The following is a 25,528-nucleotide window of genomic DNA, read 5'->3' as shown; positions in this document are numbered from 1 at the left end:
ATTATCCACACAGTGTCTGCTACTACCTCTGCATATGAAGAACTGTCTTCCTGAGTGTCTCAGAGATGACTGTACCATGTCCATGGGGTACTTTTTCTTGCTGACAGTAAGGTGGGCTTGTTAGTCCTACTTCTGGTCACAGGTCTGAGTTTGCCCTCCAGTTTTAGGATACTGTAAGTATACAGCAAGGTTTCTCTAAGAGGAGATTCATCCACATTCAAAGTCTCACAAAGCTAAGCTTTCGTTAATTCATCACACTGCATCAGTTTTATATAAAAGTTTATTTCTCTTCCTCACATCCATGAGAGTTGCACAGTAATTTTGAAACGGGGAATTTGCATGTTCATACACTAACCAGACTCAGAGACAAGTCTATACACTGCTTCTAGAAAATTTTGGTTGAGTCCCTGCACCATATATAGGCACATTTTCAATATGCTTTGACTTTTCCAGACACTTGGTAATTTAGGAAAACCTAAATGCGGCAGAGGAGCTTAAAAATAATGGAGAATAAAAAAAGAATAATTTAGTGCATTTACGTAGCAGAAGTAACTAATGCAAACCCTTCAAAAGCCCTCGGTTCCAAAATTTAATAAACAAAAGTAGTTTAACACACAATATACACTTATGGTGAATGCACCTGAAGGACGTTTACCTGGTTCTTAAACAGAATCAAACAAACAGCTGTAAGCTGAACAGAATCTTCAGCCTGTAACTGCACCACACTCATTTTCAAGGACAATGATGGTCTTTTTAGGCTCTTCAAAGTCTGAAAGTTTACAACAGATAGCAGGTCACTGACCACAAAAGGCTCAAGTGAAGACATACATATACAGCAGAGCATGCCTTAGGTCATTTGATATTTATGCAGATAGCCCTGTGTTAGCTGCTGGTTCTGCAACAGTCCCAGAAAATCCTGTGTTTTAGTGGGTTCTGTTACAATGTCTCTGTGTAATGTTATGGAAAAGGCTCAATAAGTTTGAAATTGAAATTTCTTGAGCAGTTTCCTTAAAAATAGGATTGAGTTCGTAAATTAATCCTGCTCTTTGAGTTAGAATGTTATTTAATGAAAACTTTCACAAACCACAGATTGAATAAATTTGTTGTGTGAGTTATATTTCGTAAGAGGAAATTCTTCCTGCCCTAACTCTGGGTACTCTTTTGCTGTGCATGTTCTAAATGGGGGAGGACAGGCTCTGGCACAGAGACACCACTGACCAGACTTTCTAATCCAGCAAAAACAGCCACTATTATGGCTAGATGAAGTTGAGTTGAACTCACACTGTCAACTTCCAAAGCATGACAGCTGGCCAAACTAAGCAAAAGGAGTGCACAGCCAAAAGCCTGGAGAAGAAGGAATCACGACATTCTTGTTTTAGCAAGTGAGGAATTTTAACTCCTCTCTCGCAGCTTCACGCAAAATGGAAAAACCAAAATTGAATGAATTACTGAGCTTTAAAATCTGGCAGTGCTGTCAGATGGACTGTAAAGCAACCACGTAGCTGAACCAGAGTTCCATGCACACAAAAGATTCATTCTGGACTGAGACCAAAGGCAGCAACTTTCCATTTGAAACAGAATTTAAAAAGGAGAGAAGAACTGAAAATTGGAACCACACTACTGCAAGTTCTACCATAAGCCAGTCTAAGGATTTGCAGATGTGGTTTTATTCCAGCTGAATAGATGTTACAAGATGTTGTATACTTACCCTCTGTCAAATCTACCCAGCTGTCTTCTGTCTCAGGTAGAGGAACCGAGATTCCCATCGCTTTCCGGATTCCATAGGTACTGACAATGTCACCTGGAGTCACTTGCTGGGCAAGTTCTTTCAGGTTATTGGTTACTCTCTCCGCTGGAAAAGATAAGAGGATGTGTTTATACGCTATATATAGACACCAAATTGCTGAATCACCCTGCAAACAGTTTAATTATTTAATACAAAGGGAATGATGTTAAGTGTTTCTAGATCAGAAGAGCTGTGTTGTGCTGCTTGCAGCCATGCAAGACATCCTGGGAACCAAGAGATGGTTAAGAAGAACAGGAGGAATGAAACAGCTGCTGCCCAAGGCTTGCTGCCATCAGGAAAACACCAGAAGTTAAAGAGTAAGTTAATGAAACTTGGGCAACACTCAGAGCAGCTGGGAGAGGGCTGGTGACACCCACATAGCAGTGGTGTTAGTAATAGCTGGATTTTGGAATTCAGAATGAAGCTTTGGATATAAAGAGAGACTGTTCTTGCTGCTACAAATGTGGTTTTCCCTCCAGAAGGAAGCCATAAGTAGTGAAACATAAAAAAGATAGTATTTGATCTGGTTGGGACTTGGTGTGGTACTAACTTGGTCATATTTCTTCAGTAATGGGTAATTTATCTAATCCATCAACATGGTTTAGTTTAGACCATGAACAGTGTAGCACAAATCAGTTTTACTTGCCAAACAGAGTCTCTGCACACAGTCCTATCTTAGAGGACTGCCATTAACACAAGGTTTGTACTTGATCTGTGAGACAAGCAGGTTTGCTCAAAAAACTAAAGAATGTATGACTGGTATTTATATTAGTGTATCTCAACAGACTGATAACCAGATCCATCCTGGATCAAAGCTGGCCTCTCAGTAAGAACTTGGTATTACTTCAATGGCCTCTGTTCAAAGACACTGCAAAACTCATGGGGTTATTGGTATTTGGCTACTGTCTGCCCCCCGGCCTACAGAAGCTTCAATCAGTTCTAGGGACATTTAGGAATAAAAAGGAAATACTTGGAATTACTGTTCAAGATTTTTCATCAGGCTTTGCATCCTCTAGGCCTAACAGGGCACATACTCTACACTATAGCCCTTGAGATTTCTATTTTCTTGGAGTTGATACCAGCTGGGACTTCATAATTTCTGCAAAAATGATCAGAAAAAGTGTATTTACCCAAGTGCATTTCTCTGTAGGATGGACCCAGAAGACAAATCATATTAGGGGGTGGTTTTGTACTCAGTCGTTCATTTTGAGCATCCTGGAGTTCTCTGAGCAGCTTTGTTGTTTCATCAAGTTTCCTCTGGAAGATTTCAGCCTCTGTTTAAAGAGCAAAAGAAAGTCCTGACTAGTAAGACTGAAGTAAAGTCTATTTACTTACTTTATGATATAAAATATTGTAAGGGACTGAGAAACTAAAGGAGTTACAGACATATATCAGAACTATGACTACCAGGACTCACCCTCAGAATCAAACTCTTCTATAGGCATACCAAAGTTTGTAACTGCTTTTAGAGCAGTAAGTCTGTCGCTATTAGCAGCGTCCAACCTGGCAGCAATATCAATTTCCAAAATCTGAAAAAAAAATCGGCAAGTAATAATTTAGATAATACTTAGCTCAGCCTTGAAACAACAAAATCGTCCAGGGAAGATCAGAACATAAAGGTAAGGTTAATCTGCTTTACAAAAATAAGTGAAAATACAGAAGGAAAGCTGTAAAGACACCGTATAAAACTTACTGTTCTACAGTTACCATTTACTATTCTATTTCATACACAAATAGAAAATGGCATCTGCCAAAATCACTGGGGATAGGCACAAATGATGTAGTAACTTAAGACCAGCATCCCAATTAAAAATCAGTTTAAAAATTCCTTCTGCTCACCTAAAGGAGATTTTATTGAAGATCTGAGGCCAAAATTCAATAGGAATCTGGGCACTGGCTGCAGATGAAGAGATGCTTCAGGAGAGCAGCCCTGGCCCTAGAACTGCTTTCTCTAATTGAGCAAAGTTTGGGTGGAATGATTTGAGATCTATAACGTACTGCTTACAGGGGCACAAAGTGAGAACTTCTCAAAGACTGCCACATATCATCTTACATTTACATTACAAATTCACATTAAATGAGACCAGATTAAGACAGAAACAAATCTAGAGCTCTGAACAATCACAAATAAAAATACACAAGCATTTTCTTCCAGTTCTCTTAATATACAGTTAAGACAATGCTTTGGAGAACCTTACTCTCCTCATGCCTACAAAGGGACACACCATTTTCACAAGATGTACAGCTTGTCACCGTCTCAGTGTTGTTGTACAGGCCTGAAAGTTTTAGGCCATTTTTTATATCTGTGAGCTTGGACAGGTTGGTTGGAGAAGTTAGTTCACATAAAAAAATTTTACCTTTACATCTTTCATTGCATCACCTCTTTCCTGTGGGCTTTCAGCTTCCTCCAGTGGCTGAATAAAGAAAGGATTTTTAAAGAAGGCTTTAAAATTACTCTTAAATTCAAAGTAAAATCTTACAAGATGCAGTATTTTTAAAGGGAGGTAAGCATGCAATGTTATAATGTGCTTTCACTGTAAAGCAAGTTATAATGCAGCTATTTTAGAGTCTTTCTTGGGGTATTAATGTTTACTAAAATACATTTTTTCTGCTCAGGTTTGATTTCTCTTTGCAAAGTTCACAGTGATGTCACATCAGAGACTATTTACCGGGGTGCAGGAAGACGAGGAAGGGTGGTTATTGGAGGCTGAAATGTTTTCTCTTTCCACATGTAACTGTATTTCTCTTAATACTGCAAAAGGTAAGCGGCCAAACCCTGACAGTCACTGCCACTACTGGGTACAAGAAAAGAGCTAAATGTGTAATGCTAAGGAAAGGTGTGAACTGAGGCAAAAAGGTCCCCAAACTATTTCTGGTATTAATTTAAGTAATATTTGGCCCATTAGTAAAAGGCTACAATCTGCTTATTTCAATAGTTGGGATTTGAAACTCAAAGCAAGACTTTTTAGATAACAGGAACTGTTCTGAGGAGATTCTCAAATAATTATTGCATTGTCAATTAAGTTAAGGTTTTCAAAGTAGCCCCTTTAATTCCAGTTATGTTTAGCATGGACAGGACTGGAATCTCCTAAGAATTTGAAGAGTAGCTGTTCAGTATTTTTACATAGCACATGTTTGAGTTTAAGAGCACGGTACCAAGTAAAGGGAAAAACTACATATTAATTTACCTGAACTAAACAATGGCAGCCAGGAATGTGATAAAATTTTCATGGAAAAAAAAGCCTGTCAGTGATAACCTAATTTTTAAACGACTGCTTATTGGTCTTGGAACAGGAACAAGTGATAATGGACAAAGAATGGGTAATTATATCTCTATGTACAATATGTTAAAATTCACAAATTAACAATACAATAATTCCTTTCTAGAAAATCCTGCTACAGAAGGCAAAGATCAGTCTTTCCTTTCCAATTCTATCCGTTAAAAGCAAGCCCATCAATAGGATGAGCATCATCTTTCTTTTGTGTGCTAAAACCAAAGATCAGATAGTACACAAATGCAGTCTTACCATTTCTAGTTCTCTGAGAGCTCTAGAATGTCCTCCTTTAGTTAGAACATCAAGCAAACTATCAGCCATTAAGAGAGGATAATCCTGGGATTTCATAAAAAAATCTTGAATACTGAAAGAATAAAGATAGTTAAGGTAAATACTTTCATACCCAACATTTAATGTAAAAAAGTTATGTAAGTTATTGTATGTCAAACCAATATGTACAGCATAGAAAACACAAAAAATAGCACAGGATCTGATCAAAATGCATTCCTTGAGTTTAATTATGCCTGCCTTCTGTAGCTGAGGAATCCATTCTGAATGGGACACTGGAAAACTTGGAAAAGTGTAGTGCCTCAGGCAGCTGCATCAACATGAAAGCAAACTTACACAGGCCCTTCATGTTTACACTGTACTAAAGAATTGCTCCCTTTCCTAAAAACTTGTGTCACTGTGCCTGCTTCTTGTGAAATTCTCATTAAACAAAAGAGCTTTGAAATTTTTATAATCAATAATAATAAACCAATAGAATTGTTTTTACAAAGCAGTATCTCATTCAAGGCAGTAATTAATGTGAAAAAAACCAGTTTGTATAAACATTTGTACAACTCAGTATTTTTCTGGCTTTGAACATGAGTCCTTCAGTTATAAATACATCTAAGTTTAGACAATGTACTCCTAGGAATCAGCAGCATCAAAACTCTTCCATCTTGGCTAATTTCACTTTAGAGTCAGATGCTTCTACTGAAGTATTTGTTTCTTACACAAACAAACCCCTGGGAGCTATAAAGACAGTGGGGCCACCATTCCGCAGCAAAGCCTGCAGAGAGTGGCACATAACTGCTTCTGTCCATGGGAGCTGTACTGTGCACCCTGCTTGCTGGATTACCTGGAAGATCCTTGATTAGAGTCTTCCCCATATGTTGAGTAGATTAAGTCAGAATCTTCTTTGCTTATGTTGGCAAATGTTGAATCATATGTTGGTGCATAGGAACTGAAGGGTCCGTAATTCAAGTATGTCACTAATGATTAATGATAGTATTAATTATTACACTGCCTTGCATGCATCAGATAGACATGAGAAGGGGCTGTAAAACAATCCCCAAGAAGAAACTTTAAAGGAATGTATTTCTTAAGGTGAAAACAAGCCTTCACAGAACACAAGCTGTTCACAAAATGTAACAACTTTTACTAAGATCTAAATCAAAAGCATTTGTATTTGCAAATATGTCATTAACACCACTGTGTACCTTAGCACAACATGAACAGTCTGATGCTGGAAAAAGGTTCTCAGGCTTCCCCCTGCTCTTTGAAAGCCACCAAAAACCTTTCCCTATCTGGTAGTTTATCTCCTCAGTGTAGATAAAAAGTAAGTATCTTGCCCCTTTTATACGTGTAACTTAAGCTGGACTCCATGATGTGCTGTTTAGTTGTGTAACAGATACACAGTCAGAGAACATTTTGGGTTGGAAGGGACCTTAAAGATCATCTAGTTCCAACCCCCCTGCTGTGGGCAGGGACACATAATAATGTGCTTTATCTTTAGAAATCCTTAGCTCCAAATTCGTGTGCTAGTAACAAGATCAACACACTTTGTTTATATTAGAAGGATTTGTATTTTCTTTAAAAAATCAGCACTTACCTGGAGTAACCTTGTTTCTTTTATCTTCTTTGAACCCCTGTAATGTATTGACTCCTGACTGAAGCCTTCCTGCCGTCATTCCCAGCTTTACAGGGCAGTAACCTGGTTCTGCAATAGGACATATCAAAATACAGAAACAGAGAAGGCACAGGAAGATGTGGCATTTAATACCCACAGGTAAAGACTCAAACAGAACATGGGCTTTTCTCAAAGTGGGCTTTCCTATCCCAATGCTTCATGCTAATGACTTGAGACCCAGACAGTTCCAATTCTAAAACATCTGTGACCTTCTGGGTCAGCAGACACTGCACTCTATACATGGACCTGGGAAATTCTCCAGCATCAGAAGTGTTCTTTTGCAGCTTCCACAAACAGCTGGCACAAAGCAGTGAAGCAGCAGCACTGAGGGCTCCCACCAGCTGCTCCTAACAGCAGCCACAGCTGAGGCCCATCTACACGATCCCTCAGCTGCAGCTTTTCCAATCCAGATCTTTATCAGACTGGAAAGAGGCATCCCGTTCTTGGCCAGGATTTGCTCATCTGCCTCTGCAAAGATGCAGAGAGCCAGGTATGTGGAAGTGGTATGTTACCTGAACCATGCCAGCTTACCTCCTGCAGCGAGGTCAACTGGATTAAGAAGGCCCAGAGTCGTTGTACCATCTGGTTTTCTTCTTTCAAATTCACACTGAAATAAGATTAGACTTTTTAAATTTACACAGTACTTGAAATTCCTAATGAAACTGTCCTATCTGCAGGAACAAGAAAAGGAAATCAGTCACTCAGAAGTGAGTGCTGCTCTAAATTTTTACTTTCACTACATAATTTTATTATTGGTATAGGCACAAAGAATTAAGACATTATGATAAATATTAATGTTTTTGCAGAGGCCAAGAGACAAAAAATGTAGAAAATGAAACAGGCATAATATTACCAAACTGAGTTCCTTCTCCTGTAACATTAATAACCTTTGATCAGGTATGTGTGTTTCAGAACCATGAGATTTTAGCAGGTCAGATTTCTTTTCTTGAGCTTTCTACTATTCATCCTTTTCTATTGCTTTATTGAAAATTTTATTTAAACTTGCTCTGTTGATGAAATTCAGCATGCATTTAAATAGCACTTTTTTTAACCTTATGATGTTACATACATGATCAATGGTGTAAAATGGTGTAAGCTGCAGTAAAAAAGTGAATGAAAAGTGAAAGGAGCTACCAACTCCGCCAGTGCTTACCTGGCTGTTTGCAAGGCGCCTGGTTAACTTGCCTCCTGACTCCCTAACAATCCGATCGATCTGCTCTTGCTCCCTTTCCAAGCTATTGCTTCGTAATTTGTCTTCAAGCAGGTCTTTATCCTTCCTGTGAACATACCCACACAACTTAGGGACTAGCTGCAACACCAACTGGCTAAATAACACAACAGGATACTGTGACAATTATGTCCTAGCCAACTCTGCACCTGGTTTTGTAGGCAAAACAACTAACAACAACAAAAGTGCTATTGATGACTGTATTTAATACAGTTGGGGAAGGCACTTGATATAGGTTTACATCAGCAAATGCTATGTTAGTAACTGTAAAGATCTTTGTAAAGGTCTCCCACAAAACTAAGATACTCTTGGTATATTAGATACTCTTAATTTTAGTATCCAGTATTAATCTACCTAAATATTTACCATCTTCATACCTGGTATTTCTATATATGGAAAGCTATTTCAGAAAGTAGACTTTCTGTAGCGATGCAGCTGCATGTTTCAAATAGAACTACTATGTAAACAAACAAACAAAAAGTAATTTAAATTGGCTATGTAGCTTTTTGTTTTTGTAAACATTTTTGAAATGTTTAAAAGCATGCTTGCAAGCTTTCTCCAAAACTAGACAAGTTTGTGAAATGGACACTAAAACAAAATAATTGAAGGAATGGAGTTGATGAGCAGTACAATGTTACCTACATGCAAAAATGATTGTATCATAAATGATCTAAATTTATTTCATTTTAGTAGATGAGGATGCTTTAAGTAAGTGCTGATCCCTTGAGATGAAAATGTCTAAACAGTACCAGAAAGACAGAAATCCACATCCACTGGACCCTAAGTCATCTTGTTTCTGTAGCATTTAAAAGATGTATCCTATAATGACTCAGACAATACTTCACTTTTTGTGCTCTTTGCTAGGTGTTTTGAATGCTTTGGTGTCCCCATCCATAGGTTCTCCTCTGTCTTTCCCAGGACCATTTTCCTCTTCTCCAGTTTGCTGCAGTTCTGTCTTGTCCTTCTGCTTCCTTGACTTCTGCAGGTCAGCCATGAATTCTATACTTTGTTTCAGGCTCTGAATTCTTTCCTGAATAACATCAAAATCCTTTTATTTGCTGCTTCAATGAATCCTTTTGTAACCTACCCATAGAGACTTATTTCAGTTCGTTCTTTCTTACACTATCAAATATAAACAGAGTCTAGCAGGTGAAATACTAAATGCAATTACTTCTACAATGACTGATCTGGCAGCAGTACTAAAACAATCTACTATTTATATTCCAATATACAAGCATTTGACAAATACCAAGCAAGGTTTTATTAATTTTCAAGAGATCCCTGTAAAAGGGAACAAACAGATCAAAAAAAGAAGCAGTATACTTTTTAATATTTTGGTTGGTGTTTTTTGTTACCTGGCTAAGTATCTTCATCCCTGAGTGCAGCAGTTTTTTTGCAGCTTTGTAGTAAATGGTGTCTGGTTTGTTGTAAATCATTGCATTATTACACATCAGTTTGAAGTTATCCTGTTCAAAAATTAATAATTTTGGAATGAAAGTTAATTTTACAGTGTACTATACTGATATTCTTGTTGCAAATGTAGTGTCTTGAGCTTTAGGGAAAAAGACTTAGAAGAATACTTTTAATGAATGAATTCAAGGAATCTATTAAAAATGTAAACAGTGGTAAATATGTAACTTTGTTTTAAGAGTTGAATCTATCAACCCAACAAACACCCTAAAGTGTTCAGTATTGTTTGTAGGTTTTAGAGTTTTAAGGGAAGTCCTCTGAGCTACAACTCACCTCCTGGCCCATCAGCTGTCATTAAAACAAAGTGAAGCAACATAACAAAGACAATGAAAAGCTGCAGTTCAAAGTGAAATTATTACAAAGAATATCCCGAAGTTTTATTTACAATGAAGAAATATATGCTTGTTTGAAATTCAAGCGAGCTAGAAACTGTACTTCTATACTCACTGCAGCCTCTACAGGTTTTATCACATTCTCATCTCTTTACAAAGTTAAATTTAAAAACTAACCAGAAACAGCTGTTACAACAGGGAATAGTATTTTTAGGTTTTGGAGATCAAAGAAGAATGTGCAAGAAAATACAACCAATACTATTAACTAACATCTGCCTAATTGGTAATTACACGCAAATTATACCGCTCAGGTCCTCATCTAGCCCAGTAAAGAACTAGACTATTTCTGACAGAAAATAAAATGAGGCCCCACATCTTTTAAAAGCTTTAGGAGGCTTTCAAAACAGGCCCTTGAATCCATTAGGCACACTACAACATCAGGACAAGTGGTTGGTGCCTTCACTCATTGATCTCCATGACCAGACTAGCCTGGAAAAAGTAACAGACCTAAAACAACAAGCTGAAGCACAAACTGACAGATTCCATGCAATCCTGCACAAAACCTGAAGCTATCTGCATCTTTTTGAGATGCACATTTACAAACCACAAGTGTTTTCTCTTTTACTGTCAGAAGTTACTTGCTCACAAAAATTCAAGACGAAACATTTCTTGAGGCACAAGTACTGGTTGTTTTTGGCATCTTTCTATTCCCATAAAATGCTAGCCTTCAAGTCAATTGGGCATAATACATCTTTGTAGTCAAAAGAGAATTGAAAGCATTACCTTTAATTCTTCTATGGACTGGTACCCATTGTTCTTGATCTTCTCTTTCATGGTACTAAAATCCATTGGGTTTTTAATGATCATGGAATAGCCAGGGGCAATAAAGTCAGTCACAGGAAATGAAAAAAAAGAACTTGGATCCTTTCTGTTAAAAATGAAAAGACAGTTTTTTATGTTTGAACTCATAACAAAGAACATACTGAGTTTGGAATTAAATAGAAAGGAAATAACTAAGCTGAAAAGAAATCAGAACTATAAAGACAGAAAGAGCTTGTGTCAGCATAATCTTTCCCTTTCAAGGTTGAAAACTCATACACCAAAAAAGTACACAAATGTATTTCAGAAGTTATTTCTATATTTTGATAACTACCTGTGTTCCCAAGATGAAAAAAACCTAATTTTTTTAAGGTTTTCGATTTTAACAAAGCTATTTTATGCCATATTAGAAATGATTTTAAAAAAAAAAAATATATATATATATATCTCAAAAGAATATTCTTGTCATTCACTGCTCACTCAGAAAGTATCAGAAGGGAAAAAACAGGATTCAAAATCAAAAGTGCTGCTTCCTGTATGCACAGAAAGGGAGCCAAAATTAATACAGGCATTTTTTGATAGTTTAAGTTTCTTGAAACTGACATCACACCAAGATCTTGAAAATTTACAGGTAAGAGATAACTTACAAATGAAGTTTCAAGTTCAGTCTGGTGAGACAGCTAATGGGAAAGATCTTTCAACCACTCTCACACAAGATGCAGATACACTTAAAGTCAAGCAAGATTATCTTAAATAAGAGACTACTTGAAAGAACTGCAGACTTGGTTGTTCTAAACAAAAGACTTTTGGTTAGTAAAACAGTAGCAGAACATGGTTGAACTTTTCAAGTGCATACCTCCTATTTAGAGTAAATAATGCTAAAATTGGAGAATTTAAGGTAAAAGAAACTTTGGCAAGATAATTATAATCTCTTGCACCTTCTTTTCAAAAGGTTCCCCTAAAGAAAGCATCACATTATTGGAAAATTTTCCTGGTTTTGAAAGCTTTTTAAAACTACTATGAACTTGAAACTGGAGATGTTCACAAGAAGCCTAAGCTGAAGTTCTAAGAACACTTTCTTACACTAGCACTTCAATTCCTTAAATAGCCCTCTTAGCAATATATTTAACAATAATATTTTCACTCAGCTTTGTGTGTGTCCCTTCCCTAACTGGATGTTATTTTCACTTCACAGCTCTGCAAGCCTGTAGCACAGACATTACCTCTGCAGCTGTCTCATGAGTTGATTCAGAGCTTCCTGAAGTGGTGTCTGTTCCACCTCTAGACCAAAAACAAAGGGGAGAGAAAGGGTGTGAGGCAGAACTGACTGCATAAGGCATGAAGCATAGAAATCAACTAAACAAAACTGATGCACCTTGAGAATTCACTATCAAGAAAAGAATACAATGGTAAACCCCACAATACCCACAGGGGATCTACTTTTCTCATTGCCCTTACTTGACATTCTGCTCACTCTGACAGAAATGCCAAATACCACTCTGCAAAAGAAGCATACAGCAACCTAATTCCAAAACTTTTGTACGAGATGGAGAAAAACACTGATAGCACAAAATGCCAAGTCACTTTCTACAGAAAAACAGAACAACCAAACATGAGTCAATGACAGAAAACATGAATTAGCAGAAGAAATTTCTTTCCTCCCCCTACCCTCTTGCTTTGATAAAGTGCTCGTCAGTGGTTTCTCTGGTGACAGTTCCATTCTGACGGGGGTCTGGCATTTCATTTCCTGTTCTCCCTCACTATCTCCATGGTCTCGATCTCGTTTCCTTTTATCCTCCTGGAAAGATTGTTGTGGAAATGTAAGAGGACCTGCAAACCCTCCATTATTACTGTACATAATGATCTCTAGATTTTTCCAAACAAATTCACAAAGTTTAAAAAATAATAGTTTGCGTTTAAAAATTCCGTATTCTTTATGTACTACCTCCATCTGCTGGACACTGAAATAATTCAACCGCACAATGCAACGCATCAATTAGTTTTTTAGAAAATGTGACAGCTATCTGATATGTATCCTTTAAAAATGAGACAGGAACCTCTCACACACTGAATCTGAATGTATTCTAGTCTAAGGATACAAGTTACAGTCCTATCTGCTGACCTTTGGATGTGAAACCTAGAGAAAGTCAAAACATTTTTTTTGCTAAAATGCAGTAGCATGAACACATACCTTAACTTTTCTCTTTCTTTTTTCCTTTTCTTCGCCAGGAACTTGCTTTTCCCCTTTCTTTCTCTTTTTCCTTTTTCTGTCCTTGTGTTTTTCATGCTCAGATTTGTCTTCGTAGAGGCTGGAATCAAGTCCTGCATTTCCAGTGGAGAGCTCAGCAACTTCATTTCCTCCAACTTTCAGCACCAGCTTCAGTGGCTTTTCTACGTATTCTAAAACCGGCAGAGAAACAAGCTGTGTGAGTACCAAATACAACACACTCCCGTCCTCAATAACCCCGCGCGATCACTCCTCTTCTTCCCCGCACCATTTCCTCATTTCCAGTCCCTGCAGTCGCTTCTCCCCCGCGCAGAGCCGAGCCCGCCGCCCATCTCCCGCCCCCGCGCCCGGCGGCGCAGCGCGGGCCCCGCTCCCCGCAGCCTCAGCCCGGAGCGTTCGAACCGCCCCGGCGCTGGGCCCGGCGGGGCGGGGCGGGCGCCGCTGGGGGCCCGAGGGCCCGCGTCCGCTTCGGGCCGCGCTGCCCGGCGGCCTCTTCCCGCACCCCCCCCGGAGAGACCCACCCTCGTAGGGATGTTTGTCCGACTTGTGCTTCTTGTGCTTCTTGCCCATGGCCCCGGCCCGGCCCGCCCGGGAGAGGCCGCGCTGTTGAGGCGGAGCCCGGCCCGGCTCCGCGCGGCCCGGCAGCAAGCGATGGCGGCCGGCAGCGCCCCCTGGCGCGCTGGAGGTCTCGCGCAGGCGCACTGGCGGGCGGGCGGCACGGGCAGGCGGCATGGCCGGGCAGCGGCTGGAGCGGGATCAGCGATCCCCGAGCCGCGATCCCCGGGCCTCGATCAATCCGCGCCTCTAAGAGGCGAGCTCAGGGCATCTTCCCTTGTGAGCAGCCGCCTCCGCTCCCCGGGCAGCGTCGCATCTCAAGAACCCTCCTGGCATCCTAGAGAATCATAGAATGTTCAAAGCTGGAAGAGACCTTTAAAATCAAGTCCCGCTGTCAAGCCAGCACTACCACTGTAACCCCTAAACCACATTACCCTGAGTAAGATCCACGCACCTCTTAAACACCTGTAGGGATGGTGACTCCACCACCTCCCTGGGCAGACTGCTGCAGTCCCTGACCACCCGAATAGTGAATTTCTTTTTTCTAATATCGAAGCTGAATCTCGCCTGTCCTGCGCCTGCTCGCAGCCTCCCGCGCCGTCTCCCCTCACGCAGCCGCCAGCAGCGGCTCCCCCGGCGGTGCCCCTTGCTCCCAGCCTGAGGCGGGCTGTGCCCGCATCCCTGCCCCTCTTTATCCCGCCCTCGGGAACCCGGCGCAGTGCAGCCTTTCACAGACTTGGGCAGGAATCACGGACTCACAGAGCCATTGAGGCTAGGAAAGACCTCTGCGGCCATCGAGTCACAGCTGTCACCCATCACCATCGTGTCACCCAGACCCTGGCGCTGAGCGCCACGTCCAGTCTGTCCTTAAAGAGCCCCATGGACGGTGACCCCCCCACCCGAGGGCTCAGCCTGAGTCCTGCTGTGTTCGCAGAAGCCGGTGCCACAGAATGTACCCTGCCATGACTGCGTGTGCCAGGGGCCGAAGGTGACAGCAGCAGGACGGATGCTGTGGCAGCCTGTCCTTCTGACAGCAGAGTGTACTCTGCTCCCGACTGGGTGCCAAGGGCCCTGCGAGGTTCGCCGGCTTCTCGGCTGGGGTGTGGCCACGGCCTGGCTGCTGCTGCTGGCGGGGCCCGTCGGGCAAGAGCTCCGGCTCAGCACAGACCCTGAATCCGGGACAAAGGCTTGCTGTTCTTGGAGTCTGAGGACCTGTGCCTGAATCTGTACCAGCGAGAAGAGCAGAGGATATGTCTACCCGAGGAAGGGTTGGCAGAGGTGTGTCGAATCCGTACCCATCCAAGGGACGTGTCTCTCCTGTGCCCTGGCAAACAGAAGTGATGGTTGTTCCTGTCCTGCACAGCCTGGGGCAGGCTCAGCCTTGCTGACTGAGTGCCTAAACTCGCTCACTACTTTTGAAAGCAAATACTTCATAACCAGGTTAAAACTCTAAGGAAAGTATATATATTGTCCATTACAGGTCAAAAACAACTTAGAAATTCTGACCTCCTAGATATGTAGCAAGTTGCCCATGTGCCTTGCCTGGGAGTGTTCCCAAAGCAAGCAATAGTTTTTTAAAAGTAAATGCAACACTGACTGTATAGTCTTTCAAAGTTAATAGTGTATTTGTTGCTATTGCTTAAGCTGCAGTCATTGCTGTTTCAACGGCACTATGTAGGCATTGTTTTCTGCCAAGACCTCTTCAATAGTGCATCTTGAAATTTCACTCTGAAGTTTGAAGCGCAAAAATAAACTGTTTCTATTTCAAAAGAGAAGCTTTAATTTATTCCCACACAATAGTCCTGTAAATATTCCTCAAGTTTCTTGAATCATATGTGATGTTTTATAGCCAAAAAGAAAAAAAAAAAAGTTAATTAGAAATTTATTATATGTATGGCTGTACAGCGATACAAGGTTTATTTTGAGAGCTTGTGAAGATCAAGAAAATCTCTTGTCTGTTGTCCATTCAGTCACTGGGAGTGTAATCAGACGTGACAGCTTTGTTTTGCATTTTGCTGGTTACATTACTGTCATTTGGTATCCTACTCTGAGAGTTGTGTGGGTGGTGCTCTGGAATAAACCACAGCTTTCCTGCTTGATCTTACTCCAGTAGTTTGAAATTCCATTATAATGGACACAGTTGTTTTTCTAATTCACATCTGGATCCTTTAAAACTCTTATTACATATGCAGTGAATGTTCTTAAGCATACTTTAGTGAGAGGTAGAGGGCTTTTGCTTGGGATGTGGCCACATGCAGAAAATACAAGGCTAGTAAATATTTAAAGGACATGTTTTATAGAATGAAAAAATGTTGCTATATCCTCTGTTCCCACAAGAAGATTGGCAGACTTTCTAAGGTTTTTTTCTTTTAAATGTCATGTGGTAAGATCATTTGTTCAATTGTTATTCTGAAATTTCCTGACTAATCTTGTCCTGAATTTAATAAAATCTCAGAGAATAACACAAGCGAGTAATGTGAGATCTGGCCAATATTGAGAGCTGCTAGGTGTGTCCTTCAGTAGCATCCTCTGGGTCAGAGAAGGATACTTCTGAACAGTTAGTCCTCACACACACCTAGAATACACACTGGCTGTGCCATCCTTGTCTCTAGCTCTGCTTTCCCATTAGAAGAGCAGTATTTCTTCTCCCTCCAAACCCCTCATACCCTAGCTGGGCACTGTGTCTGAAACACCATTTGTAAGCCTATGAAGAGTTATCACTGTTTGATATTAGAAAGGAAAGGTATCATTCTTGTTGGTTGAATGTGCAGAATTAATGATTTTGATTCACTGCATATTTTCTGAGGGTCATGTTCTTAATCTGTGTCAAGTGTCTAAAGCAACTAGCACTTAAGAGTGAGAGACAACAATGTGTGTTGTTATCACTGTGAGCCACTAACAGCGGAAATGTTTGAAAATAGATCAGAGTCATGAATGGTTTGGGTTGGAAAGGACCTTAGAGACCACTTTAATTCCAATCCCTCTGCCATGGACAGGGATACCTTTTCATAGACCAGGTTGCTTGGGAGCTCCATCCAGTCTAGCTTTCTACACTTCCAAGTGTTTTCACATATACCTTTTCCATAAAGAACTTTTATTGAGACCCATGGAAAGCATAAGATAATATTAGAGTATATTCATTGAGATAGACATCAAATACTGTAATTAATTAAATTGGTAAATTTTTGTTTTGTTTTGTTTTGCCCCAAATGAAAAAAGAAGGATGCAATAAGCAGGGTAATTTGTGGGTTTGTGTTTGTTCAATGAGTATACAGCATAGGCATTATAATTTACTGTGTTAACACAGACATAAAAAATTTAATAAAACCTTGTTGCTTTAATTACTGCTTCAGGAGGAAGAGGAAGATCCTGGTGACAGAGAAAGGTGCAGAGGCTGCTGCAAGGCACAGGAGGAGAGCGTGCCAATATCTTTGGAATCAGGTATCTGTGAATGCACAAGCATATAGAAACCTGGGATGCTAAAGTCACTGGGAGCTTTTTGTAAGTGAGTTTGGTTTGTAGTCTGTGACAGATAAAAACATGGGAATAAAGTTTTTGGGATAGACATTCATTTTAAATCAGTATTTTACCCCAACACACCTTTCTAAAAATACCTGAACACATATGGCTGAAGTAAAGTATGTAGTCAATATTTTATTGATTGTTGAGTTATTAATATGACTTTTGAATCAGTTACTCACTAGCTGAAAATGTGATCAATATGGCTATTTTCTTGATTCTCTGAGTATTAAAGGGACATTGTCATTTTCCATGTTGCGACAAAACCCACTGTGACAGATTGAGTTTTCTTCCTTAATTTGAATAGACAATCTCATCATTATGATGCATTTTCTCTTTTTACAGTTTAGCACTGAAGTGTCTAATACATTTACTCATGAAAATAGGCAATTATCTGTTTCTACCCCAAGATCCTTATGACTGTAATAAACTTTACAATAAGGTTATATAATTCAGTCATAGGGATGATTATCTTATTGCCCATAGTGCACTCATATGGATCATACTCTAAGATCTCTGCGTGTGTGTGTATTTACAAGTCTGTGTTTTGTAAATATCTTTCCTGTGACCTTGCCCAAATCCTCCTGGCACCATTTAATAACTCTCTTTTGAACTGATTTTGTGCACCTGAAGAAATACCTTGTTGCACACCTCTGAACTAAAATTTTTGCTAGACATGCATGAATTGGCATGAAATTTAAACATTTATGACCTTGGTTCTTGGCTGCTATTGCTGCACAGGTTGGGGAAATTAAACAGGATTCAGCTGGATCCCCATGAGAGGAGATTGATGGACAAATGGGATTTATCCATCATCCCTGGTTTTCCCTGGTCAAGTGAAGGGTTTGGAGCAAAAGAAGGGAGAAACTTGAACAAAATTCAAAGTTGAAGTAAGTTGGAACTGAAGCCTGTCTTAGCAATTGCAGCAAGAAATTTCCTTGGGGAGGAAAGGTGTTACTGGAAGAGGTCAGTAGATTATATGTATATAAATATTTTTTTTTTTTTTGTCAAGATATGGAGTGGATTTCCAGATAAAACCACACCATCTCATAGCAGCATAAGACTGGGCATTGGAATTGAGGCTGAAAAGTTTGAACTCTAGGTTGAACTGATGGGTCCAACCTAATAATTTTTGAGATGTAACCAAATTATATTTACTCATGATTGCTTGTTCAATTAAGATATAGATAGCCAGTTCTGAACTTCCTTGATTTACATACTTAGCTAGACTTTAGCTAAAGTCCTAAACATTTGTTTTCCCTGAATATGTATTTTAATTACTTTTGTTGTGTTTTAAATTGAATAAAATATCTGAAAATACCTGTGCTCATAGCAGGCACATCACAATGCTCCATTAGATATGTGTATTACACAAATAATGTGGAGAGAAACCTTTTCCTAGTAAGTTTTAAGTTGCTGTAAGAGGAAAAAAAGAAGATGAAATTTGTACTTGTATTAAATTTGCACTTGTAAGCTATAATAGGAGGAAGTTTAAAACAAGTGTCCAGCTGAATCTCTTAGATGATACTCCAGTCTTTTGGGTTTTTTTCTGTTTTAGGTAGCAATTAATCTTTTTAAATTAAATTGTGTTTTGTGTAGTGGTATCTCTAGAGGAAACACATTGAGCAAAAAATAAGAACATTAGGCCACTTGGTGGTGTAATATACAAAGGAAAAGCAACTTGTCACATTCAAGAAAAGGAAATTTACATAATAGACCATTTTTGTTTGCTTATTATCTGATTAAGCACAGTACAAGACATTACATGAATGGTTACTTTTTAAAGGCCTTTAATTTCATGCAAATAGTAAAGCAGATTTTGCAGGATAAATTCTGAGTTTAGCTCAGCTCTTTCTGAAGGTGTTTGCATTCAAGCTATTAATGGCCTGTTAGTTGGTTCAGAAATCCTGATACAGTTCCCTGTGGGAAATGTATAATTTAAAAATGGAGAGAGCCACGTGGGATCTGCAGTGTACTCTCACTGTGTAACAGCTTTGGTTTTCATTTGCCGGAGTCTGATGTCCTCCACATTCCCAACAGGTGCAGCAGCTTCTCCCAGGTATTTGTATTTTGTGCTCTGACCGAGGAGCTGGGAGGAACAGTGGCATTGCAGCGCTTTGGGGACGGCTTGAGCCACACAGGCTGTGGCCAGAAAGCAGAGGGAATGGCCACCAAGAGCCTCGTGCCAACGCAGGGGAAACACATGGACACTTGTGCAAGGAGCACCAAAGGGGAGGGTGATGTGTGCAAGGGCGTGTTGGTGGGGCCTATTTCTATTTCTCCATGCAATAAGAAGAATTAAAGGTCCAGCCTTCTGTGACCTTTAGTTTAAACTTCTTTAAGGAAGTTGTTTGAGCTCAGCAGGATGCCACAGGGTCTGCAGAACAGTGTGTGCAGAGACTAAATTTTATATTTTATGTACTGGTATTCATGTCAAGGGAGAGAAATGAAGATAAAAGAATCAGTATAATGCTGCTCCACAAATTCCAGCAGAAGTAAACACTTTCTGCCCTAAATGGGGTCCCACTAAGCAATGTCAGTGTTAGTCAAACTATTGTTCTGAAGTGGTAAGCAGAATTTTCTTTTCTGGGGGAAAGAAAAAATGAGGGAAAAAGGAAGAAGTTTCCATTCCTGTTTGACAGAAACATCAAACTAACACTTAAGTTTTATTTTCAGATTGTGGAAGGAAAAAGTTTTGACTAGTATTTGTCTTGAGTTTGGTTTGGCTTTTTAGTCTACAGCCTAGAACTTCAGCTTGGGCTAAATAAACTGAAGTTCTGATGTAGCTTTCTCCTTGATAACTGTATCATATTTAGGTACTAAAAGAAGTAGCAGGCTTCATGTTTAGTAGTAGTCGCTCATGTTAAGAACAAGCAACCAGCACAGTGTTCCAGTAGGTACTAACATACTTGTCTTAGGTTTTGCTGCATTTCCCTGGCAATCCAGAATGTGTAGCAGAAGTGACACCTTCACACGTAGTCTGTAAGGAGGGGCTGACTTAAAATTGCTAGAGGGTGTATTCTGGTGCTTCAGAAGACAGGCAACACCAGTGATGGCTATCTGCTGCTTATAGTGCTTGTTCTTAAGGATAATAGCATCCTGGATCACATTCTCCTGGAATAACTTCTACACTCCACAAAGTTCTGCATAAATTAGAGCTGGAATTTTTTTAACTTTCCAACCACAAGCCAGGTGGCAGATAATTGATTTTATGTTACACATACTGTCTCCTGAAACTTCCCAATGATACTGACACCCAAAGGTGTAGTGTAGATCGGAACTCACAGTTTGTAATGTGCTCCTGTATCTCCTGTCATATGCTCTGCAATTTTGTTCTCTGAGTGAAAGCTTGGAGGAGAACAGCATAAAAGCAATGTACTGTAAGGTCACTTGACCTTTAGATTACTGATTATATGTAACCAAAATAATATTATTTCAATGTCCAGAGGCTTTGGACCTGGAGCAAATCATAGAAAATACTAGGAACTTTTGGTTTAAGCTTCTACTTTTTGTTTGTTTGTTTGTTTCATTGTAAATCCATATAGAATACAGTCTTTAGAGAAGATTGGCCAAGGTAAGAAAGTGACAGTTGCTGAGAAAGTGAAATTAAATGAAAACCATGAGAGATTTTTCTGGCTGTGTTGATTTACTAAAACTCTGAAGCAATTTTTGTCTTTAAAGTCTTTGTGAATAACTAGCCTGATGTGGAACAAGAGGGGAGGTTGGATACGCTCTGTGAGGAGGAACATGATTCCACTGTAACCTAATTATGTTTCTCTTTATTATACTGCACTTCTATTGAGAGGGTTTGCTGAAAAAAGCATATGGAATGACACCTATATGATCAATTTTTTTCACCTTTAAAGAAAAAAAAAATCCTAATTTACTTAAGGGAGATGGGGAAGGAGTTTAAGGGTTTAAGCATGGAACTGTTCAGATGGAGTCTGTTTGGTTAGACAAAAATTCCTTATGTCATTGCTCATTAATATTGTTGTAGCAAGTGTTTATGCATGAGTGTCCGAGAAGAACTGGGTGTGATCAATTCATAATGGCCTTGTCAGACTGCATGAAGTATTCACTCTGAGATATATATGGAAATGCATGTTTTATAATTTATTCTGACAGGGTATTCACGTTGCTGCTTTAAGTATTTCTCCAGATCTTTTCACAGGAGATGATCAATTAGTGCTTTACTTGTTCTTTCTATTAATTTAAAACATGGAAATGACAATATGGCCACTTCTTGTAGGACTTTTGTGTATCCTGTGAAATGAAATCAATCAGGTCAGTGATCTGTCTGGTTCTGTCACCAACAAGTTCTTAGAGAGCTGCCTCTTGTTGCAGTGTCTTCCTTCTCCCCACTGTGGTAGAAGGTCAGCTGAGCCATGGCCCTCTGAAGGCCCCAGGGCAAGAATCAAAATCTGATCCTGGGATTAGAATGGACTTTTTATGTAGGTTTTTGTGAACCCTTCTTTCCCTTCTGTGATCATCGTGTGTCCAAAGGAGACTAAAAATTCTACAAATTGCTTAACATTTTATGAAAGTTTACGTAGAGTTGCGTTAGGCAATTTAAACGCGTGGTGGCATGGTCAGGTCCGGATGTTACATCCCAGTGTTGGGCTTTTATTTCTTGAAGAATTCTATCTTGGTGCTGAGGATGAAATGATCCACTGGTATCTGAAATTTTAAGCTCATATTCTGTTTTTCACCATATCTCATGTCAGGTGGTTCCACAGGCTGATTGGATGAGAAGGTATTTTCACATTCAGCAGTGTTTTATACTTTCTGTGCATTTCATTCACGTCCTTGTTTTTTTATACAGGAAAGCCTGAATTTCTTTCATAGTTATGCTCATGCAAAATTTTCTTGGAAAACCAAAACTGATTTTGTTTAACCTTAGAGCAAGCTAGCCAGTATTTTTACCCTAAAATCAATGTATTCTTGCCTTCAGTGTTTTTTGTTTTGTTTCTTTGTTTTTTAGAGGAAATATTTTTCATCCTTGATACAGTCTATAAGGTGGAAGTGTGCATTCCAGAGAGTAAATTCACAGAAAATGGAAATACACAACTTGTTTTAAGATAATATGATTATCCTAGTGGATAAAGTAGAGCTTGTTACATTTTGAATGGTTTGTATATAGTTTTTTGGGTTTTTTCTCTTAAGCATTGTCTATATTGACATGTCTGAATATCAGTGGTATTTCTAAGTGTGGTTTCTGATCCCAGGCTACTCCTAAATACTGTTGTTCATAGGAAGCAGTTCAGGAAGAAGTTCTACCCATATCTTAAATGACACTTTCAGAATCCTTGCTGGAGAAGCAATATCACTGTATTTTAGATAATCTGTAACGGGAAAATGTGTTTCTGCTTCTTATAGAATCTGTTTCTCATTTTGTAAGTGGATGGTAGGTAAAAAGGACAATGCAACTTCAGAAAAATAATTTAATATTTTTGTTTGATTTAATTGGAGGCATAAATATGAGTCACAGTCATTCAACTGAAACCTTATATTTATTGTTACCTACCAGAATTTGTTAGCAACCACAGTTGCTGAGTTCCACTGGAGATGAAGTGATAATCTCTGGCTCTAAATTGTAAATTGCTTTGGGATAAAAGGTACTGCATAAATGTAAATGTTACCTTATTAAATGCAAGTGTAGCATAACATGGTTTTCAAATTACTAATGAGTATTTCTTTGCAAGTCTGATCTCTTTTTAAAGATAAAATAGCACTAGGTTTATTTAATCATCCTAAAATATTCTTATCTAGCACATTGTAATACTTATTTTTATTGCTATAAACAAACATCATTGAGAAGAATTACAGGATGAAATAAGAGAAAGTTTACAGTGTTTTTCTTAATCTTGGTGTTTTGATTGCCAGTCAGGTTGCTTATTTTTTGTTTAATTCAAATCAATACTTTGTATAATATTTACTGAAACTTTTTTTTTTAAAGGCTTGTTGCTGTTTTTAACAAAACACTGAAGTCATCCTATTCTGGATGTGCAAAATTTTTAAAGATTTTAACATCAAAAGCACTCAATGAATATTTGGGGATATTTTACTGAAGTACTGATGAATACTATTTAAACATATCTCTGTATAATTTGTGTTACTTCATTTGCTTCCCTCCATTTATGTTTGGCTTTTATAGAGTGAAGGAAGAAAATTTAACAAGACTATAATTTAAATGAGAGTTTTCACCAGTAGGTTGCAAAATCATTAAATTCTTATCATCTAATTGTAGTTTTTAGAAAGTGCTAGGATCTCAGTTCTAGCTGACTCAATTTACCACTCATATGAACAACCATAAGAAAACAAATACATGTTTACATAGCAATGACTGAAACTTGTCATGTAATATGCTTAAAATGACCTTGTTTCACAGACTTACTTTATTCAGGGAAGAAATGGCTGAAAATAGAAAGGTTTTAAGAAAACATTGCTTAGGAAAAAGGCCATGGCTAAGTATGTCCTGGTACATGGAGCAAATGGAGACAAAACTCACAGATAATTGGAAAATCTGCAGTTCTGTTAACCGTTGTGAGAAAACTATTGAGAAAAGCTCAATGAGGAAGGATATGACAAAATAGAAAAAAAATCCATGAGCTATGATGTAAGTGGTGTTCTCACAACAGGTAAAAGCTAATTTTTGTTGGACATTGAATTTGTAGCAGGTTGGTTTCATTTTGTGCTGAACTACACTTTGTTCATAATATGTACTTACATATTTTTAAGAACTCTGGATGATGTATATAAAAGATGAGAGTTTTATGCCTGTGCATTTCAGCAAGTCTCATTTCATTCTCAGAGCATGTTCACATCAGGTAAACACTGTCATTCTGTGTTTTGATTTGATTCATTATTATTCTGACATAATTTGTGATGTAAAACACGGGAAGAGAATAATGCTGGTACAGCAGCAGGCAGTATGGTGAAGACTAGAACATTTTCCAGAGGTGTATTGCTAAGCCAACCTCATGGCCAAGAAGGAACAGAAATCAAGAGCTTTGTCCTTGATGTGAGTACACATAGATGAGACAAGGTGGAGGATATTAAGTATATATAAAGATCTATACCAAAGTGGTGTTTTGGTCCATCTAACTGAGCAGCAATGAAGAAGAAATGATGTGGGCACTATTAACCCACCATCTCTGCAGAAACTTTTTCTTGGTCTGTGTTGCAGTCACATTTTTGGTTTGCTCTATTACCACAGCACCAGTAGGAGCCACTCAACCTAAGAATTACAAAAGCTTCTGTTTTAACAGTTTTCTGCCTTGTTCCCTGGTGGTCAACTACAAACTGCCATGGTGCCTTGGGGATGAGCAGTGAAGGAGTACAGACAAAAGTAATAATAGTTAATTTAGAAACTGTACTCTCAACTCAAGATAACAGTTAACCCTGACTTTAAGAGCCATGGTTCAGAATTCAAATGCAGAATTGTATATGCAATGTTGGCTGTGATATTTGCTCTTATTGTGCTGGGGTAGGAGGAGAAAGAGGTATGTACAATATTTTTGTGCAATTTTTGAGATTTCTTGCATGAAATTCTTAATGGTTGTAATATACTCGAATATTCAATGGTATTTCTTACATGTAATTTAGCTATTTTAATTTGGTTTTTTATCTGTTATGCAATAAAGATGAAGTTAATATATGCAGTAGTCCATTAAGTCCATTAAAATGCTCCATATTTAATCAGCTTTGCCAAGGAGTGGTGGAATGAGGAGTTAATGTCAGAGCTAAGGCACAGAGGCCCACTATGGACAGGGAGGCAAGGTGGGGTAGAACATCTCCAATTATACAGGTGCCTTGTGTTAAGCACACATTGTATGCTGGGGCTGCAGGTCTGTTGGGAAAAAACAATCAAAGGAGAGGTAGACTCTGACCCCGAATCTCACCTAAGCCTTTAGTTACACTGATTTTTTTCCTCCCTCTGATCTCACAAACTCTTTATTTTATAACAAGTATTACACCATGTTGCCTCTTCATTATTTTTGTTTTCTTTCATCTCTTGCTGAGTGTATTAATTTATTTTAGATTGCTGCTCAATACGCGATCTTGAAAGACGTATAACACTAAATATAAACAAAAAGTAACAGCCTGTTCTGTGAAATATCTGCTAAAAGCTGAAGGATGCAAGGCAGAGCAGATTTATTCTACTTGATTTGAAATTATTTACTTCTACTACAGTTTCCTATGTAGGCAAATACATAAATAATACAGAAAAAACTGCTAGGTAGATAAATCACCATTTCTTAGTTTATCCTGTTCTTTGGATATATAAAGATTATGTAAGGCTCTGGTCTTCAAAACTAATATGCAAATGTTCTCTACGTGCTTGTTGATGCCTGACTCAACGA

General features: G+C 38.8%; 1 protein-coding gene across 1 annotated transcript; it reads right to left on the bottom strand.

Annotated features, from left to right (window-relative positions):
- Nucleotides 1–266: 266 nt before the first annotated feature.
- Nucleotides 267–13,739, bottom strand: BRD7 (bromodomain containing 7). Its single transcript, XM_040075446.2, has 17 exons — nt 13,613–13,739; nt 13,056–13,264; nt 12,533–12,662; nt 12,088–12,145; nt 10,829–10,973; nt 9,599–9,709; nt 9,089–9,273; nt 8,169–8,292; nt 7,547–7,622; nt 6,938–7,045; nt 6,185–6,317; nt 5,314–5,425; nt 4,144–4,200; nt 3,204–3,315; nt 2,917–3,060; nt 1,709–1,852; nt 267–769 (listed from the first exon to the last, which is right to left on the bottom strand). The coding sequence occupies exons 1-17, from the start codon at nt 13,659–13,661 to the stop codon at nt 705–707; spliced, it is 1,962 nt and encodes a 653-aa protein (XP_039931380.1). The 5' UTR covers nt 13,662–13,739; the 3' UTR covers nt 267–704.
- Nucleotides 13,740–25,528: the final 11,789 nt, after the last annotated feature.

This window comes from Hirundo rustica, chromosome 11 (assembly GCF_015227805.2).
Source record: "Hirundo rustica isolate bHirRus1 chromosome 11, bHirRus1.pri.v3, whole genome shotgun sequence".
NCBI lineage: Eukaryota > Metazoa > Chordata > Aves > Passeriformes > Hirundinidae > Hirundo > Hirundo rustica.
Note: the sequence above shows the minus strand (reverse complement) of the source record. Positions and strands in the feature narration are given on the sequence as shown.

Coding starts and splice junctions, on each gene's coding strand:
- BRD7 (XM_040075446.2), bottom strand. CDS start 13,661: ATGGGCAAGAAGCACAAGAAGCACAAGTCGGACAAACATCCCTACGAG. Junction 10,974..12,087: donor CTCATGAGACAGCTGCAGAG/GTAATGTCTGTG, acceptor CATTTTTAACAG/AAAGGATCCAAGTTCTTTTT. Junction 7,623..8,168: donor GGCGCCTTGCAAACAGCCAG/GTAAGCACTGGC, acceptor ATCTTATTTCAG/TGTGAATTTGAAAGAAGAAA.